Source organism: Carlito syrichta, unplaced genomic scaffold (genome assembly GCF_000164805.1).
Source record: "Carlito syrichta isolate Samal-C Ts95f unplaced genomic scaffold, Tarsius_syrichta-2.0.1 Scaffold314839, whole genome shotgun sequence".
NCBI classification, from domain to species: Eukaryota; Metazoa; Chordata; class Mammalia; order Primates; family Tarsiidae; genus Carlito; species Carlito syrichta.
Window position 1 is genome coordinate 421,447 of NW_007258935.1, and position 19,185 is coordinate 440,631.

General features: G+C 49.6%; 1 protein-coding gene across 1 annotated transcript in view; it reads left to right on the plus strand.

Moving 5' to 3' along the window:
- LOC103274643 (E3 ubiquitin-protein ligase HERC2) overlaps positions 1-17,842 on the plus strand; it is a 223,538-nt gene extending 205,696 nt beyond the window's left edge. The window contains exons 80-93 of the mRNA XM_008072077.2: positions 141-318; positions 871-1,032; positions 2,331-2,422; positions 2,623-2,762; positions 6,242-6,429; positions 6,923-7,120; positions 9,209-9,292; positions 12,021-12,162; positions 12,408-12,602; positions 13,591-13,703; positions 14,241-14,431; positions 15,288-15,393; positions 15,690-15,902; positions 16,889-17,842. Coding sequence (XP_008070268.1) covers positions 141-318; positions 871-1,032; positions 2,331-2,422; positions 2,623-2,762; positions 6,242-6,429; positions 6,923-7,120; positions 9,209-9,292; positions 12,021-12,162; positions 12,408-12,602; positions 13,591-13,703; positions 14,241-14,431; positions 15,288-15,393; positions 15,690-15,902; positions 16,889-17,161 — 2,275 coding nt within the window. The 3' untranslated portion in view covers positions 17,162-17,842. The remainder of the gene's footprint in view (positions 1-140; positions 319-870; positions 1,033-2,330; positions 2,423-2,622; positions 2,763-6,241; positions 6,430-6,922; positions 7,121-9,208; positions 9,293-12,020; positions 12,163-12,407; positions 12,603-13,590; positions 13,704-14,240; positions 14,432-15,287; positions 15,394-15,689; positions 15,903-16,888) is intronic.
- The last annotated feature ends 1,343 nt before the right edge of the window (positions 17,843-19,185 follow it).

Sequence of the window (19,185 nt, forward strand, 5' to 3'; positions counted from 1 at the left end):
TTGATTGCTTTAACAATTAACTGATTGTTGATTGTGTGTTGAATAAATGAGCAGCAAACAAAATCCTAGTACTTAATAAGCGTACACATATTTTAAGAGTAAAAATTTATTTCAGTTCTATTTGGTGACTTTTTTTGCAGTCCATGCGACCGCCCTCGTGTCATCGAGTCTCTGAGAGGAATTGAAGTGGTTGATGTTGCTGCTGGTGGAGCCCACAGTGCCTGTGTCACAGCAGCTGGGGACCTCTACACATGGGGCAAAGGCCGGTATGGCCGCCTGGGGCACAGTGACAGTGAGGACCAGTTAAAACCAAAGCTGGTGAGAAGGCGCCGTGTCCCTACACCCTGACCTGCCCAGTCCTCTTTGTTGCAGTGGGATGGGGCAGTTTGCCATTGTCATTATAGCTTTTAAAAGTTGAATGTATTTGCTTTTCTAGATTCTTTTTAGTTTTAAGTGTTGGTCAGAACCTCATTATTTACAGGTAGGTTTTCTTTTTGGTGGACATAAAAACTGATTTGATACACATTCCTTCTAAAGATCATTTAAACAGGATAGTATTGAAATAGCTTTGTATTTATAATGGGAAATACTGCTGGGCATCTAGCAAAGCACTTTGGCTTTTTGGGTGATGCAGAGGAGTGACTCAACGGCCTTCATGGTGCAGGATTGGCGTGACAAGCTCTTCATGCTGTTGAGGTGCTTAAGCAGATGAAGGTGTTTTGTCTTTTGTCTTACAGGGCTCTTAGAACCACTTCCTCTATGTAAAGGCTTAACAAAGTCATCCCATCATGAAAGCGTGTAGCCTTGTGAGCTGCTCCCTTGGCAAGCCTTGTATTGCCCTCAGCTAATGCAGACCCCTTTTCCTTGAAGGTGGAGGCGCTGCAGGGCCACCGTGTGGTTGACATCGCCTGTGGCAGTGGGGACGCCCAAACCCTCTGTCTCACAGATGACGACACTATCTGGTCCTGGGGAGACGGGGACTACGGCAAGCTTGGCAGAGGAGGCAGCGATGGCTGCAAAGTACCCATGAAGGTATTCCTGTTTGCACCTGCTGGGCTCTCACCTAGGTCGCCTGAGCATGGGTCCCAGGGGCCCTCCAAGAAAACATGACCTCCGAGTCATCCATTATTGTCCTCTTTGGTGTGCTTCTTTACCTTCTGCACGGAAAGTATAATGGGTAATTGAGTAAAAAGCGTGTAAGATGTGCCGAGTGCTCTTTGTGCTTTCTTGGGAAATGGTTATCATTCTTCTAGGTCCATGGAGCTGCAGTTTTAGGCAGCACATAGTGCTGTTTGCAGAAAAGGAAAACACTTGTCCACACTCTTCAGTCTACAGCGGTAGATGGATGTTACGTCACGTGCCATGGGACATACTAAAGCCTGCTGAAGGGATTGCCTCTGGGATAGCTCAGGACAGCCAAGGGGGTCTCTGTGGGGTGGGGGAGGGGCCATGTCTGCTACTTGTGGGCCCGTGGGGTTGAGTTTGGTGGACTCTGGGCAGTTTAACTTTTCCCAACTGCCTTTTACCCAGTAAACAGCCTGTTGGCAGAGGGCAAGGGAATCGGTGTGTTCGGTCCTGTGCTCATGCTCAGTGGCCCCTGTGTGCATGCTACAGTGCCATTTCACAGGTGCTCTGCCATGCATGTGTTGGCCAATCTGCACTGCTCCCTCTCTTGCTGAGCTCTGGGCTTGCAGGGGTGAGTAAATGGCCACACTGTGCGCAGGTGCCCCTGGAACTGGCTTTGATGGGTGGTAGGCACCTGAGGCCCTCCGATGGGGGAAGAGCCTGAGCCTGGACCTGGCTGAGGAGCTTTCCTTCTTAAAGCCATACTGTCCATCAGCCATGTCCACAGCCATGCTGTGACCATATGAGGCTGTTTGAGTTTAAATTCTCATCGATGATGGTGGAGTGAGATTAACATTCACACCTTCAGTCACACTGGTCACAGGGCCAAGAGGGCTAGGGCAGGTGGGGAGGGCCACAGGGATTGCTGGAGAATGGTGCTGCCCACCAAGGAGTGAAGTCAGGAGAGTCCATTCTGGGGAGAAAGGCTTGCAGACTTCACCTGCAAAGTGTCTCCATTTCTGGTGCCATGCGTTGGGTCCCAATGTGCCGCACACAGCATGTCAGGAGGCCTGCCATCTGCCACACTCCTGTTCGCCTCCTGGGAGTCCTAAAATTAAGTGGATGTGATTTTAAGTTACACTAACTATTTGACATGGGTACAGGTTTTTAGAATTCTTACTGGATTTAGCTAAGTCACAACATGGTTGCAGCAATCAGCAAGGACCTTTATATTGCCCATCTAATTGAACCTTTTCCCCTTCTAGATCGATTCTCTTACAGGCCTTGGAGTGGTTAAAGTGGAATGTGGATCCCAGTTTTCTGTTGCCCTCACCAAATCTGGAGCTGTGTATACCTGGTATGCAAGATTCTCTTTGTTTAATCCCAGCAAAACTAGATTTTTAATTGGGGTGATGTTGATGGCCTTTTCCTCGATTGGAATGTAGCTTCAACAGCAGGCTGTGATGGCATTCTGAAGAGCAAAGCTTGGCTGGAGGTGGGCAGGGTAGTAACGAGATGCCCTTGCCCTGGTGAGTTCTTTGCTTCCTTTTTGTGCAGGGGCAAAGGTGATTATCATCGGCTAGGCCATGGATCCGATGACCATGTTCGAAGACCGCGGCAGGTCCAAGGGCTGCAGGGAAAGAAAGTCATTGCCATTGCCACCGGCTCCCTGCACTGTGTGTGCTGCACGGAGGATGGTAGGTGGGACCTGCTGTGGCAGAACCTAGGCCTGTGAATCTGAGCGGCCACTATGGGGCGACACGTGCAACTGCAGAGGGGGAAGGGGACGTAGGCGGCTATGTCTTGGGAGTCTCTGTGGTCAGCAGGGATTTGGCCCCATCACCTTAGGCCACTGCTGCTACATCTGTGGAAATGTTATGTTACAAGGCTGGGTAGAATAGAGCTGATAGCCAGCCTGGGGTGTGGCATGAGACAGGCCTGCTGTGGGCTTGGCCTTGGCTGGCATCTGGGAAGCTGGGTTTTGGGAGGGCTCCCGTCTTCCCTAGGTGATGGGCATGGCTGCTGTGCTTGAACTGTCTGCGCAGACACTGGCTGTACTGAGATCTGCTCTTCTCTGGAATCTGGAACTTGGCACCTGCCAGGCAGGAGTTGCTGCGAGATCAGCCCCAGTGGAAACCTGGGCATGGAATCTCTGAGCGGCTTCCCTGTAGACAGTGTATCACATGTGTTGTCACAACTCAATGCTGGGGAATTCAGCTCGTCCCATGTGATCCTCTGGAAGGGCACTCTGGAAGCTGGCACCTGGTGTTCCCCCAGACTCCCCTAGGCCCTTTCCCTGTGCTGGTCTTTGAGGCTGCAGTAAATCGTAGCTGTGAGTAGGACTTCAGGCTGAGTCTTGAGAGTCCTCCTAGTGAGTCACAGAGCCTGGGGGTGATCTTGGGGAACCCTGACACAATGGCAAAAGGGACTTTGCAGGTGGAATTAAGTTTGCTAATCAGCTGACTTTATAACATGGAAATTATTCTGGATTATTGAGTTGATCCAGTGTAATCACACAATCAGAAAAGAAGGCAAAAGAGTCAGTCAAAGATATGACTGAAGAGACAGTGGAGAAAGATTTTGAAAGTGGGAGATGCTGTCTACCCTCTGGCACTGGCTTTCAAGATGGAAGAATGGGGCCAGGGAACAGATTGGCCTCTGGAAGCTGGGAATAACTGGCAGTTAACAAAGAACCCAGACTTCAGGCACATAAAGAAGTGAATGTCCCCCATCAGACTGAATGAGCAGGGAAACTCTCCTGGAACCCTAGGAAATAAAGCCCATGGTTGGACTTCTAACCTACATGACTGCATGTTGTGGTCAGTGATGATTTGTTACGGCAGCCGTGGAAAATCCATGTGACAGCTATTCCCCAAATTTTGCTCCCTTTAAAGTCTTTGGTGAATTATATAAACAAGTACTCTTTAATCATTTCTGATGGAAGAGTTTCATGTATGAAGAAGCAACTTTTTTAGCCTGTGGTGAAGGGACATTTTACTTCTTGATCAAGAATTTATAATTTTTATTTGAATAAATTTGATTCTTTTTAATTTTCAAACAAATTGCAGCTGGAAGCAAAACAGTTGTAATTATTTTGCAGAGTACTTCTTGATCATGATCCACATGAGAGTTAATTACCGTCCTCATGCCTCATCCTGAACAGTTCACACTTCCTACAACAGGGACAACACTGCATGGTCACAGCACAGCACAACCCTTCAGCCAGAACACTCACATTCGTTTGTTCTCCGCCTGATGTTCAGTCCCATTCATAGTGCACTGCAGGTCACATTTGCCGTCATACTCTTGTCTCCTCTATCCTGTGACACATCTTCAGTCATCTCCGATGTCCTCCTGTGTTGCTCCCTCTGTCCTCCCTGACATCTCTGACATTCTCTCAACCTTCCCCACTGTCATCCTGCGATGCCTCCTTGTCTCTCCTGGCATCGTCCTCTGACACTCCCTCTGTCTTCCCCAACGTTGTCCTGTGATGCTCCCTCAGCCTTCCCTGCTGTCGTCCTGTGATGTCTCTGTTGTCTTCCCTGACGTCATCCTATGACGCCCCCTCGGTTTTCCCTGGCATTGTCCTGTGATGCTCCCTCTGTCTTCCCTGACGTTGTCCTGTGATGCCCCCTTGGTCTACCCTGATGTCATTCTATTTCATTTCTTCAGCCTTCCTGGGCTTCTTGAGTACTTTTGAAGTCTTGTTATTCTGTAGCACATCCCTCACTTGAGTTTTTCTGCTATTTCCCCTCAGTATATTCAGGTTGTGGATCTTTGATCTTAATTCATCCTTGCAGGTGACATGCAGTTTCTCTTTGTTCCATTACCGATGATGTCAACTTCAATTGCTTGATTAAGTTGTTGTCTTCCAGGCTTTTCACTGTGCGCATTCTCTATAGTTAATAAGCATTTGGTAGAGATGTTCTGAATCTGTTTAAATATTTCTTTCTCATCCAACTTTTTATTAATTTGTATATTTGTTTATATCTGTGCAGGAATCATGGTTTCCTAATTTGTTCAATGGGTTATAGAAAATATGTTACTATTGATTTTGATGTTCAATTGTGCCCTGTTTGACTGGCCTTGCCTTCTTCTGATGTATCCTTATCATTCTTTGAGTACTTCCTTGTTCTGGCACAATGATCCAGCCTCATCTTGTGCCCTTCATGTCCACTCCTAGAGCTGCCCAAGGAGCCCTGGTGTCTTAGAGGAAGGGCATTTAGAAGATAAGATCCAGGTGTGAGGTGTGCTTATTGCTGCTGGGATGTCACTGCTTCCCAGGCTGCCTCAGTGGACTGAGTCAAGAAATATGTGTGTAAACAACACATAGATGTACGTGTTATGTTTATTTCTGTATCTGTACATGTATGGTGAAAACTGTGAGTTCATACCAGGGCCTCCAGTTCCATTCGGGACCACAGGGTTCATTCTGGTTTTGTCTTTTCACACTTGCAGTTGCAATTCCATTCTCTTTTAGTGACAAACTTGGACCTTTTTATCCCTAATACAGTGATTTGGCCACTGTTCCCTACTTAACCAGTGTCCCACTGTTGCCTTTCCTGTCTGCGCTGCCTGGGTCTTCCCTTAGCTCTGGAGACCCTGGGCTGACTTCTCCACTGGGCCAACCCCTGTGTGGAAGCCCCCCTCACTCTTGCAGACTTGGATTCTCTCCACCTTGCCATGCCCCTGCAGACATTCTCCTTGCTTTGTTTGTGCTCTGAAGCCTACCTGTGGCTTTAGGATGGAATCACTGAGAGCAGGCAGGGGCAGGAGACTGCCCTTGACAACGCAGGTACATCATGTTTTCCAGAGTGGGCCTTACTGGCTGTAGGATACCCTGAAGGATCTTTCTGAATCCGATAAGGCTAGTGGTGTCTCTAGAGAACATGAACCTCATTTTTATCCTAGTCACAGTGACCTCACCCTGATAATATTCTTATGGAGATATTTCCCGTTGTGGTCTGGCATGATGCACTGAAGAGAATGATGAGTCTCTGTTTAGGATATGAACGGAAAGAACTACGTGTTCTTTTAAAAACAGTGATTTTGTTCATCTAAAACATATTTTTCCTCTTCCATTAAGCAGGCAAGAACTATTTGGGTTGTTAGGGTTATTACCATCTGTTTTAGTAGTATTCTGATGGAGATCTTATTCTCCATTCCCTTCATTCAGGTGAGGTTTATACATGGGGTGACAATGATGAGGGACAGCTGGGAGATGGAACAACAAACGCCATCCAGAGGCCTCGGTTGGTAGCTGCCCTTCAGGGTAAGAAGGTCAACCGTGTGGCCTGCGGCTCAGCACATACCCTCGCCTGGTCGACCAGCAAGCCTGCTAGCGCTGGCAAGCTCCCTGCACAGGTCAGTGCTGGGTGGGCCTGATGGGTCGGGAGGTGAGCAAGGCGTGCAGGGTCACTGTGCATGGCCACATACCACGTCATCCTTTCACTGAGACACTGCAGAGGTGTCTCAGTGAAAATAGTGCAAGTTCCCAGTGTTACTAAACGTTGCTTTGCAGAACCTTGGCATTCATGCCAGTCAACATTGCACATTGGTGTGTCACCTCTATTCTGCACCTTATAAACGGTTCTAATAGTCCACTTCTCACATGCTTCCTAGTCAGTACATTTCTGTAGACTGGTTTTGTTTAAAGCATTTTTCTTGACTCAAGCAGCCAAACTGGCCAGCATATTATTCTAACAGCAACACAGTTTGGTTTGCAGATCAAACTCAGAAATCATAGTGCTTCTCTGTTTTTGCAAAAATTACTTTCAGAATCCTTAGTGGATACCAAAGGGTGGCTTATCCTCCATCCTCTGACAACCAGCTCATGGGCTGCACTTTCCATGTTCAGGTCCCCATGGAGTACAACCACCTTCAGGAAATCCCTGTTATTGCACTGCGGAACCGGCTGCTGCTGCTGCACCACCTCTCTGAGCTCTTCTGCCCATGCATCCCTATGTTCGACTTGGAGGGCTCTCTGGATGAGACCGGGCTTGGACCTTCTGTTGGGTTTGACACTCTGCGAGGCATTCTGATTTCCCAGGGAAAGGTACTGCGGCAGCAATTTTCGCTTAGGTATCTGGGTACATCTTCATTCAGCAAAGCCCCCTGGACTGGGAAGATAGCTTGGGGAACGCAGCTCATTCAGCAAGTGTCCACTGAATGTGTCTTCTGGGGACTTGGAATAAATCATCAACAAACAGACAAACTCTTTTCCCTTAGTCAGCCTCCATTCATACAGAAGTTGTCTGCTGGCAGTCTACCCTGACAGCGGAAGGAGCAGGGATGAAGCAGTGTCCAGGGATATCCAGCAGAGGGTGCCATGAGCTGCAGCTAGCTTAGGAGGAGGTCTGTGCTGGGCTGTGTAAGGAATCCTGGGGAACGAAAATTGAACAGGTGAATACAATCTCGTGTTAGGACATCTGAAAGTCACCAGGCAGGTTTTGAGCCATAGACATTTTTAATAATTAAAGATTCCTAGAAATGGGATGCCTGATTCAGAAGTTAAGGGATTCGTTTCTGATAAGCAGCTTGACTGGATGATCTAGAAGGGGCTCATTATTATATGGTGGGATTATAATTATTATTATATTCTTGTGTAGGGAAAAAGTATAAATTGGATTGAGGCACTCTCTAGTCCTGAATGTGATTCTGTGACATACTTTGTTATTAAATATTATGGTCTGCTCTTAATGACATAATAAAATGTAGATGTTTTGGAGTCCTGTCCAAGTGGGCTATTTTGTAGGATTATCCTTGTTTCCACGCAGCTAGAGCAGTTCTGCTGAGCAAGGCTGGTGAGGCCTTTTCCTTTCATGTGTACCCGAGTGCTCAGTGATGAGGACTGTATTGATGCAGAGATTGTCTCTCTGATGGTGGCAGCAGGAGGAAGTTGTGGCCAGGCAACACTGATATGAAGTTATTTTTCACTTTTGAAAAGTGGTAGACTTGATTACTTTCACCTTTATTTCTTTAATCCTTCAAAGTGGAGGTGACAATAGGCAGTGAGGAGGAAGGAAAGCCTGTCTTTGTAGGGAGAAAAAAGAGGCAGGGCTCATTCCACGTGACACTGAAGAGTGTCCTGCGACTGTGAGCTGGGGGTGCATGGAGTCAGGCATGGATGGGCGGGCATGAACCAGTGGGTAAGGGGGCAGCAGGGAATGTTCAGGCAGCCTCTTTCCTGGTCCTGGTCCTGGGCATGGGCAAGACTCAGCCTCTGCTAGAGAGATCTGGAGAGTGGGTACGTTGCAGGAGGGCTGGGTGGCCCACACAGGCTGAGGTAGCCTGTGGTTGCTCCTTGGAGGAGGAGTCCACAGGAGAGCACGGAAGAGGAGGAGCTGTGCGGGGGGCGTGGTGATGGGCACTCCATCTCCTGCTGCCTTTGGAGCCCTTAGCCTCTGTTGAGAGATCCTTGTGTTCCCACAACCCGCACCCAACTCCAGAAGAGGCACCATTGCAGCTGAGACCCCTGTTGATCCTGCCTCCTTCCTTTGATGCATCCCTGTCCCCATGGGCATGGCCGGCCTACCTCCCACCTGGTGATGGCTGAGTCCTCACTATGGTACCTACCTGGGCTGCATCCCTCTCCCTGTCCTGGCCATCTTTGCCCTGGGGTCTTCAGGTTTCTGTAGGTGTGCGCTCTCAGCCAAGGCTTGAGCATTGAGGTTCCCCTCCCATCTGTCTTCTCCTTCTCCATCTCCACCCCAGGCCTGCCTGACTCCACAGGGCTCCTGACCCTGCCACTGTGGTGTGGCAAAGTTAGTAGTTTCGCATCCTGATTTCTGCATGGCAGGGGAAACTTGACATCTGGACTGAGTCAACAGGTGCTCGCCAGGCCCTGTCCATCCTACAACCCAGCATGTGCTGGGCTCCTCCATCCTCCAGCTGTTGGGGGCACCACTGGGCGAGGTGACCTCCTGAGAGGCGCTTGCCCCTTTGCCCGGCCATTGGTACTGCTCACCCTTCTACCCAGCCCTGTGCTCGTCCATGACGGAATGCTCATCTATCTGGAGCCTCAAAACTTGAGAAAGGGAGTTGGCAGTTTTCTATCACTAAGATTTTAAACAAAACTATGATGTGATGTCTCTGTGGGTGACACTTTCTGTGTCAGATTCTAACTTTGTTTGATGTATTCTAGGAGGCAGCTTTCCGGAAGGTAGTGCAAGCAACTATGGTGCGGGATCGGCAGCATGGTCCTGTGGTGGAGTTGAACCGAATTCAGGTAACATAGGCAGGGTGTTCCTGAGCCTGAGGGTCTCAGGAGCGACACTCTCCTGGCTGCCTGAGGTGGGAAGGCGCATGCAGCTGCCTCCTGTGTGCCTGACTGTTAGGAACAGACATTGGCTTCCTGTTGGATGCTTCATGTGTTTATGTCCTGTGTGCTGAGGCTTCCAGGAATGTGAACGTTTCTTTATCATGGAAGAAAGATTTAATCCAGATAATTCAAAGGCACAAATGTGGTAAGCCAAAGCAGGGGGAAAAACCCATTTCTACCCCTCAGTGATGACTGCTGCTGTGACATTTGGGGTATGTGTTTATTATAGCCCAAACCACATCATTCTCTTGTAACTTGCTGTTCTTCCACGGAAGCATCTGCAGCCCCTCTTTGCCATGGAGTGGGATTCCGTGGGGGTTTCTGTGCTTAGCAATTTCCTGCTCTTCTCTGCAGGGGCGCATCCTGGTTTATTTGTTTGGGTTCCTCTGGTGGGGCTGAAGACTGTGCCTGCTTGTTTTTGATACAGCCAGGGCTATCTTGCTGGTGTGTCTTCAGTCCCCTCTTGGCTTAAGTTCCAGAGAGTGGAGTGGGATAGAGACCCAATGATAACTTGATATTACATCCAGTTATAGGTTGTAACAGTTCACATTCTCGCCAGCCTCCCTTCCTCCCAGCTCTGGGAGTTTTCTTTGCCAGTTTCATAAGCCAGAATTACTAAAACTGTCCCATAGTAGTAATCAAAGAAATGAAAAGTAGACCGTTGCTGAATGTATACTGTTGCCAAGTGCATATAAACTCACAGTTTAAAACAATTAAAAACAGAGGAACCCCAGCCACTGAGTACGATAGCGTGCAGAGCTTGACATTTAATGCTGGAATGAAACTGGCCTCGCCCCTTGGACGGGAACAGGGAGCCACAAAGAACAAAGTCTTTGTTCCTGCACCTTTGTGTTAACACATGATTTTACCCTGATGTTGACTACATGACTAGAAATGGTTCATAGTTGTACTTGGGGGCATTTTGAATTAAGACGTGAAACTCTTGTCCTTTGTTGGACAGCACATGTGACCATGTTGGTGAAACTGGTCTCTTCACTGACGTCAGAGTATCTAATGCTAGGCTGTAGGTCAGTCAGCCACTTCCACAAATAAATGGGCTGTTTAATTGGGCTCATAAGAAAGCTTTTATTTGCCCACCTTGGATGATCACTTTTGTTTGCCCCACATCATTAGGCCATAAGTACTAGAGTTTTAGAGTTTGTAAGAAGGAAAGCTGTTGGCTTCCACATCCTCTGAAATACACACCAAGCATTCCTGGGTCCTGTACCTGCCTCAGAACCACGTTGGAACAGCATTCTCAATGTGGCTCTTGAAGCCTGGGAGTGCTGGATGTAGGTGAAGCCTCAAGTACTTGGGCCCAGATCAGGCCCCCTTGTTTCTGTCTTTCCTCTCAAAATTTTAGGAAGTCATTACATGCTAAATGCCTCTTTCCTACTTGTCTTTATATCTCCAGCCTCATGGTATGAAAATGTTCAATATTTGTTTGGAAGAACAACCTGCGTAGATGGCAAACACATTTATATTAGACCTTCTTCAGAATCAGATAGCCTCTTTAGCCCAGTTTGTGATGTGGGTTGATGTCTGGGGGCTTCTTCAGCATAGCCATGGCCATGGCCTCGAGCACCAGAGTCAGGTTCTCTCAGTTCCTGAAGCTAGCAAGTTTTCCACAAATGTGGAAATAGAGGTGTTTTTCTGACTAAAAATAGAGCACGGGGAAAAAACATTCAGTGACTTTTAAGGTGAGCACAGGAACCTAGCACTGAGCAGAAAGGCTTTGTGGGCACCTCCGCCTGGCCACCCTGCAGCTCTGGTGATGCTGTCAGCATCCACCCACCCCAGGGACATGGAGGGAGAGATTCTCACACCTGTGTGTGGAAAGTTCAGAGATGCCAAACACAGGTCATCTTCCTGGAGGATTTTTTTTTTTTGTAAATTTGATTTAGTTTTATGCCCAGATCTGAAAACCATTACATAAAAACAGTTTTAATTACTTTAAATTCATTCCAGAATTAATGCATGCTCACCTCTGAACATTTAAAAAATCTACCTGTGTTCACGCGGCCGTCGTCTCTAGAAACCGAGGACAGGAGCCTCTCTTGGAGGCACTGTTGTGGACCCCAGGTCTCCTCAGAAAGCTTAGCTCAGGATGAGCAGGCGGCAGGAAAGTAATTGCGCTTGAGTGACTGAGGGAGGAGGCATGGTTCTGGCTGAGGCTGAGTTGGGGTGCTGGGATTCACTCATGTTGGCGGTGCTGTGTTGGGAAATGTGGCCTCTTGCTCCGTGGGGGTTACGGCATGGTTGTGTGTGGTCAGGGCTGTAAAGTGTGGGGATGGGCTGCGTCTGGGCAGGGCTGCCTCTGGTGGCTTGAGGGCAGCCGTTCCCACTGGAGTGAACGGTGCTGCTGATGCGATCATGTTCTCAAGGGGTCTGCCTGGGGTTACTTGATCCATGACCCTGTGTTGAGTGGTGAGGCAGTCGCCTCAGGTGCTCAGCAGGGAGTGCCCTGGACAGCTGGTCTGCACAGGATGAGGAGGGTGGGCTCTGAGGGCCTCCTAGGGTCTGGGTGCGGGAGAGGAGGGGATGAGTGATGCTGCCATCAGGTGGAGTGTGTGGTACCTGTGGGTGGGCATGTGTCACACTGCGGTGTTCACCTGCACTCTCTTCTTTCCTGCAGGTCAAACGCTCAAGGAGCAAAGGCGGGCTGGCAGGCCCTGATGGCACCAAGTCCGTCTTTGGGCAGATGTGCTCGAAGATGAGCTCATTTGGTCCCGACAGCCTCCTCCTTCCTCACCGCGTCTGGAAGGTCAAGTTTGTGGGTGAGAGCTTACCTATGCTAGAGCACCTGTGGCCTGGGTGGGGGTGGGGCCCCGGGTCCGCTCTGGGGTTCTAGGCCATAGCCTGGGCCCCTGGCATGTGTAGACAGGGGTCAGGGTCATGGGTGGTAGGGGTTCGGGGTTGCGGGGGCAAGGGTCACTGGTGGGGAGGCGGGAGTCAGCCAGGCAAGAGCTGGGGTGTCCCGGCGGGTCTTTGTCGCTGCAAGCAAATGCCACCTCCTCCCCAGGTGAGTCTGTGGACGACTGCGGTGGTGGCTACAGCGAGTCCATTGCGGAGATCTGCGAGGAGCTGCAGAATGGACTCACGCCCCTCCTGATTGTGACACCCAACGGGCGGGACGAGGCTGGTGCCAACCGAGACTGCTACCTGCTCAGCCCAGCCGCCAGGGCGCCCGTGCACAGCAGCATGTTTCGCTTCCTGGGTGGGCTTTCAGCGTGGCCTGCGTGAATGTGGCTTAGCCTTCCCTGGGTTGAAGTCGCTCTCTGGCTCTGTGTGGAGAATGACTAGATGTTCTGAAAATCTGCTTTTAACTTTTGATACTTTATTTTTCTGAGTCAGGGTCTCACTCTGTCACCCAGGCTGGAGTACAGTGGCGCTGTCACAGCTCACTGCAGCCTCTACCTTCTGGACTCAGGCAGTCTTCCCACTTCAGCTGGAACTACAGGTGCATGCTACCACACCCAGCCAATTTTTAAAACTCTTGTAGAGATGAGTTTTCACTATCTTGCCTAAGCTGGTGTCAAACTCCTGGCTTCAAGTGATCCTTCCACCAAAGTGCTGAGATTACAGGCGTGAGCACCTGTCCTGAGACTCTTACTAGAATAGAACAATGGTAGCATTTGTTATCTTTCACCAGCATCAGGGAAGTGAGAGAAGTGCTGTTGCTGACTTACTTGCCCCACAGGAGGGCTTGCTGATGGAGTGTTGTTGGAGGTCATGCAGGGAGCCCATGGGGGCTTGCAGAGCCAGCTGCTCCAGTGTGCTGAGGACTGGAGGATGCCTTTGGCTCTCAGGGTCAGGAACTCCGTGCTCCTGCATTTTAGACATGTCTGAGACTCAGGATCAGATGCGCCCTCAGCCCCTACCTCTTGTCCGCTGAGGTGGGCCCACTGCAACTTCACTTGCTGGTGGGCTGCTGCTCCTGGCAAGATCCTGGCCGTGGAGAGGCCCCAACTCTTTATTTTGCTGTCAGAGGAGTGAGAATTGGCCTCTGTGTGGCATAAACCTGGGTGTGTGGAAGAATGTGAAGTGTCAGAAACTTAAATGATGGGTTTAGAACAGGGCACACTGTTGTAAGACTAGGTCTCTGCACAGAGCATTGTTGTTGAGAAGGCACTTCTGCCTGGCATGAGTACACTGGAGCCTTTGCCCCTGTTTCACATATCTCTCACTGTCTTTTGAATGACCAGGTGTGCTCCTGGGCATTGCCATCCGCACAGGGAGTCCCCTGAGCCTCAGCCTCGCAGAGCCCGTCTGGAAGCAGCTGGCTGGGATGAGCCTCACCATTGCAGACCTCAGTGAGGTACCTCGCCCAGGTGTGGTGGGGGTCTGGGTGGGCTCCGAGATCCAGCCTGACTCTCAGTCCCAGGTGACTCTAGGGCTGCCTCCAGACCTCCCTTGCACAGCCAAGGGGCCAGCATGAGTCCAGGGCTCGATGGGCCATCTGCTTCTGGTGTTTGTACCTAACACAGTCTTCAGTCTTGTTGGGTGCTCACTGTCTCTCCTGTGAAGGAGCCGAGCGTGCAGGTGGCCAGATAGTGCATCAGACTGTCCCCACAACTGCGCAGGCTGCAAGAAGGGAGCCTTGCTAGTCAGTGGCTGTTACTTTCTCAGTGGCTAGTTTTAAGAACCTGGCTGCCTTCATTCTTTGGCTCTTTGGGTGAAGTACTTTCTTTTTGCTACTTTCTTTTATCTCTTGGAATGTGCAATGCACTTGCAGCCTCGCAATGGCCTGACCTGAGCCAGACCCAGACTCTCATTAGACGAGTGTTCCTGGCGTGGGTCTGTGTTGGGGAGCAGCCTAGATTCGATATGTGGACTCTCTTTTTCTCCTTCAAAGGTTGATAAAGATTTTATTCCTGGGCTTATGTACATTCGAGACAACGAAGCCACCTCTGAGGAGTTTGAGGCCATGGGCCTGCCCTTCACGGTGCCCAGTGCCAGTGGGCAGGATGTCCAGTTGAGTTCCAAGTACACGCACATCACCCTGGACAACCGTGCAGAGTATGTCCGCCTGGCAATAAACTATAGGTTCGTCCTCATCTTTCCTCACTTAATAAATGATTGCTTGGGCATCTGTTTTCCAGAAGTGTCACACGCAGTAAAATGCTGACGGATTTGGCTCCAGCTACTGATCTGTGGTTACGAAGTTTATTTTGTGCTCAGGGTCACCATCTACGATTGGAGTCTGAAATTCCTGGCTCTGACTAGAATTTTGAGTAAATAAAGTTCACCTGTTTGCAGGGCTGCCCCCCTCAGAGGCTATATAGGACCTGTTTTCCCCCTCTGTGCTTTGTCAGTTCTCCTGGGACAGGGCTGTGTTTGGGACTTTCAGCCCTGCCTGGCTATGTATTGGATACACAGTGGCCTTCACTAGGCGCCACTGCATGCAGGCCTTTGGGTGCTGTGGTTGAGGTGTGCCAGGTCACCACCACCACTCATCCTGCCATCAGCCTGATGCCCTGTGTCCTCTGGAAGCAACTGCTAGGTGTCTGGACAAGGCCCCACATGTCGGGTGGGCTGTGCTGTTGGACCCTGATTGGGATGGTCTTGGCAGGAATCCTGGGCTGTGCCATCCCCCAACCCCCAACCCCCAAGGCAGAGGGCGTGCTCCTTACCCTCTTGGATTCTGGCTCCTGTCTGGGTGTCCAGAAGATGTTGAGAATTGTGTCTAGGAGTGTGCATGGCTATGGTTAGTTGGGGGGCTGTGTGGAGATGAATAAGGTGTTATGAACAGCTCTGTGGTACTGGGGCCACCTGAAGCCACTCTCACCGTCCTCCCAGCTGGGAGTGTGTAGCCATAGTACCATGCGGGAAGGCTGGACGTGAGCACAGCAAAGTCAGCGTCACCAAAAGTAGGATGTGTGACATGAGCTTTTTCTTTCAGACTCCATGAATTTGATGAGCAGGTGGCAGCCGTTCGGGAAGGGATGGCCCGCGTAGTGCCTGTCCCCCTCCTCTCCCTGTTCACTGGATACGAGCTGGAGACCATGGTATGTGACTCCCCAGGTGCCGCTGGAAATGCCTCAGGCACAGTGACCCAGTCACGGGCCGGTCTTTAGCCACACCTTGCACTTGGGGACCTAAGCTATGTCCCTGTGTGGTGAATGAAGTAAATACAATGAATGTATTTCCCTCTCTACCCACTGGGCAGGAGGTGGGCTCAGGGTTGCGTGCACATCCCCCTGGGGCCTCAGAACAGGTCTCAGTGTGGAGAGGACGCGAGATAGCATCTCACAGAAATGAAAGGCATGGGGTGTTGGCCAGTGTTGATGGTGTCCTTCTGCAGGTGTGCGGCAGCCCCGACATCCCACTGCACCTCCTGAAGTCGGTGGCCACATACAAAGGGATTGAGCCTTCTGCATCCCTGATCCAGTGGTTCTGGGAGGTGATGGAGTCTTTGTCTAACACAGAGCGCTCGCTCTTCCTTCGCTTCGTGTGGGGCCGGACGCGGCTGCCCAGGACCATCGCCGACTTCCGGGGCAGGGACTTCGTCATCCAGGTAGGTGCCATACCAGGCTCCTCAGCACAGGGTGATGACCACCTTGCGTGTGATCCCATGGCTGGTCAGAAAGCAGGTTTCTTATCGCTTCATGAAAACAAAAATGGAAAACACCCAGCTTCTCTGATTTGAAGACTCAAAATGTAAAGATTTTAGGTCTTGGGTACCATTACCTATTTTTTTAAAAAGTAATTTGGCTCTCGAGACCAGAATCTCCCACTGTTATGTGGGCATATTCTAGATTCTGGACACATGTTGTGTAAAGTATTCAGTTCATCCCTGGTTGAATTAGGCAAATTGCTAAGTCACATTCTGCGCATGGAGAACAAGCCTTTGCTTTGGTTCTAACTGTGGTCTGACAATCAGAAGAAGCACATGTGACTTACCTGCCCAAAATGACTCAATGGCCCTCTCTCCTGAGGCCATGGTAGCAGGGCCTTGGAGGGATAGACAGTAGGCAGGTTACTCTTCCCATATGATTGGAAGAATTCAGGGACAGCTTTTCCAAGCACAGCCTGGCCCTCAGTTTTGGCCAGAATTAGCAAAATCTATCTTTAGGGAGATTTGTGAGAACATGGATAGTTTTTTCTCCTAAAAGGTAGGGAATTCTCAGTTTTTGTTTATAAGTCTTGCTGCTTCCTAGTATCTTAATCTGTAGTAGCCAAAAGTGGGTTGATGGGCCTGCCCGTGTGCCAGGCCTGTGCCCTCTGCCTGCCCTGGGCCCTTCCCCGCCAGACCCCACCTGTGTGGCCAAGGCTTCTTCATGGGATGATTAGTGAAAAGTGATCATCTCCATCACCAGTTGCTGTTTTGTACTACAAGGTCTAGGAATGAGTTGCTCCTTTTCATTTCTAAAATTGGCTAGATTATACATGTTCTGCTCCTTTGTTCTTAGCAAAAAGTATGACTTTTCTGAGAGTCGAGTCTAACACAATGAATTTGCAGTTCTGCAGAGTTTCTGATTATTTAACGTTTTTCATCCACAGGTGTTGGATAAATACAACCCTCCCGACCACTTCCTTCCTGAATCGTACACCTGCTTCTTTCTGCTGAAGTTGCCCAGGTACTCCTGCAAGCAGGTGCTGGAGGAGAAGCTCAAGTACGCCATCCACTTTTGCAAGTCCATAGACACAGATGATTACGCACGCATCGCCCTCACAGGGGAGCCGGCGGCTGACGACAGCAGTGAGGACTCGGACAATGAGGATGTGGACTCATTCGCTTCCGACTCCACGCAGGATTACCTCACAGGACACTGAGGCTGAGCAAGCCTAGGGTCGTACCTGGACATCAGGATATCTGCTGTGTGGCCAGGAAGCACCAGTCTGTGAGTGTGCAGGACCAGAGCCATGGGCTGCTGAGACTGAGCTTGGACGGGGACCGTGGGAAGGCTGTGTGCCTGCGGCCCTGGGTGATGTACATTTGTTTTCAGACTTAATGAGGGTATTTTCACCCCACAATGCTGCATTACGTGTAGGACTCTATGTTTACTGAAGTGTGTAAATGTTTATATAAATACCGAATTGCAGCATCCCCAAACGAATAAAGCCTTTTTACTCGTGGGTGCAATAGACCGGTTTTCCTCTTTTTTTCTTTCAAGTGTCATGAGTTGTATATTGGAAATACTGTGTAACAATGAAGTCGTACTATAAATATTTCAATTAATTTTACTCAGTTTGTTTACTAAAAGTTTTTGAACATTAAATGATCAGTATTACTTGAATGCATCTGGAAGTTATTTAAACCAAAACGAAAATCACAAGGGCCCTTGGGTTCCCCTTCCCCAGGTGGAACACTGCAGCGTGTGCGTTATGTAACTCGAATGGAAGCCCTCCTGTGAACAGTGTCATAACTCCTACCATGGAAAGTGTACTATATATGCTTGTGTCATGTATATGCCTAAGTTTTAATTCCATATAAATAAAATGTCTGTCACAAAATTGTAGGCTGAGGTTTCTTAACCAGTCAGGTTAGCACTGGTGAACACGCTACAACCAAAAGAAAGGGAGTCTGGGACATCAGTAGTTAAGTCATTCCAGTCTAGTTGAGACTTTTGGTTCCAAAAAAACTCAGGTGACAAAGAAGTGATCAGGAGGAGCATGGAAAGGCCCCAGGGGACAGCTGGGTGGGGATCTCCAGCCTCCTGCCCAGCCCCCCTGCCCAGGTCAGGGTGTGTCTGGTGCAGGCTGGGGTTTGAGCTGCTTGTTTTGGCCAGTGCTCTGTTTACAGAAGGACGAGGATGAGTCGGAAGGCAGGCTCGAGGTGAGCAGTGCGGACCAGGGCAGAACTGCATTGCTGGTGTTGGGAGACAGTTTCTTTACTCACTGGCACAGATGGCTCCGAGAGGGAAGACTTGCTCCTGGGAACTCGCCCCAGGCTGCACTGCAGGATCAGTCTGTAGTCAGCCTGGCTGGACGCTTCCAGGCACAACGGTTTGGTTTTCCTTTTAACACCGACCTTTTGTTGTCAGCTTTTGCTGCAGACAGAACCACCCCAACGCAGCCTTGGTTTCTCCCTGTGCACCTGGCTCAGCTGACCTTGATTGATGGCTCTAGACCAGAGGAAGCAGGGCTGTGCTTCATATGCCTTTCTCTGTCCTGTGTGTCTCACAGGGACAGCACAGGTGCCAGAGGTCTCAGGACTACACTGTCCCTTCTACTCTTGTGCCATTGGCCAAAGCCCACCATGTGGTCAGCCTCCAAATCCCTGGTCTGGCAAATGTACTGTGGCTCCTGAGCACTGCTGCTCAAAGTTGTCTGAGGACACGGGGTCCCCAGGCCCTTGCAGGGAGTCCATGGGGTCCTCCCTCTCCAACTGCATATCTGTGAGGCTGTCCACCAGTACATATTGCAGTATGGAGATGCAGGAGCAGAAATGAACATTCAGCTCCCAACAAGCCCGGTGGTAAAGAGACTTATAAAAATGTCAATGACATTCTTCTCTCTCAACTTTTTTTCTTGTTTTGGAAAATAATTTTTCAAAATTGCATCCAGTTTATTAAGTAATGGGCTTGTTTTTATGCTAAATGTAGTGAATACTTTAAAATTTTTCAGTTTTAATTTTCAGTGTGGTAGATATGATAGGACACAGGTAAAAATTATTGTGGATTCCAAGAATTTTAAGAGTATAAAAATATCCTGAGACTAAAACTTCTGGGGACTGAATGCCCATAGTGCTGCCACACAGGCTGGATGTCCCTTTTTGTGCTATTAGAAACCTAAGAAGCTGGGCTCGGTGGCTCAGCCTGTAATCCTGTGCCCTTGGGAGGCTGAGGTGAGTGGAT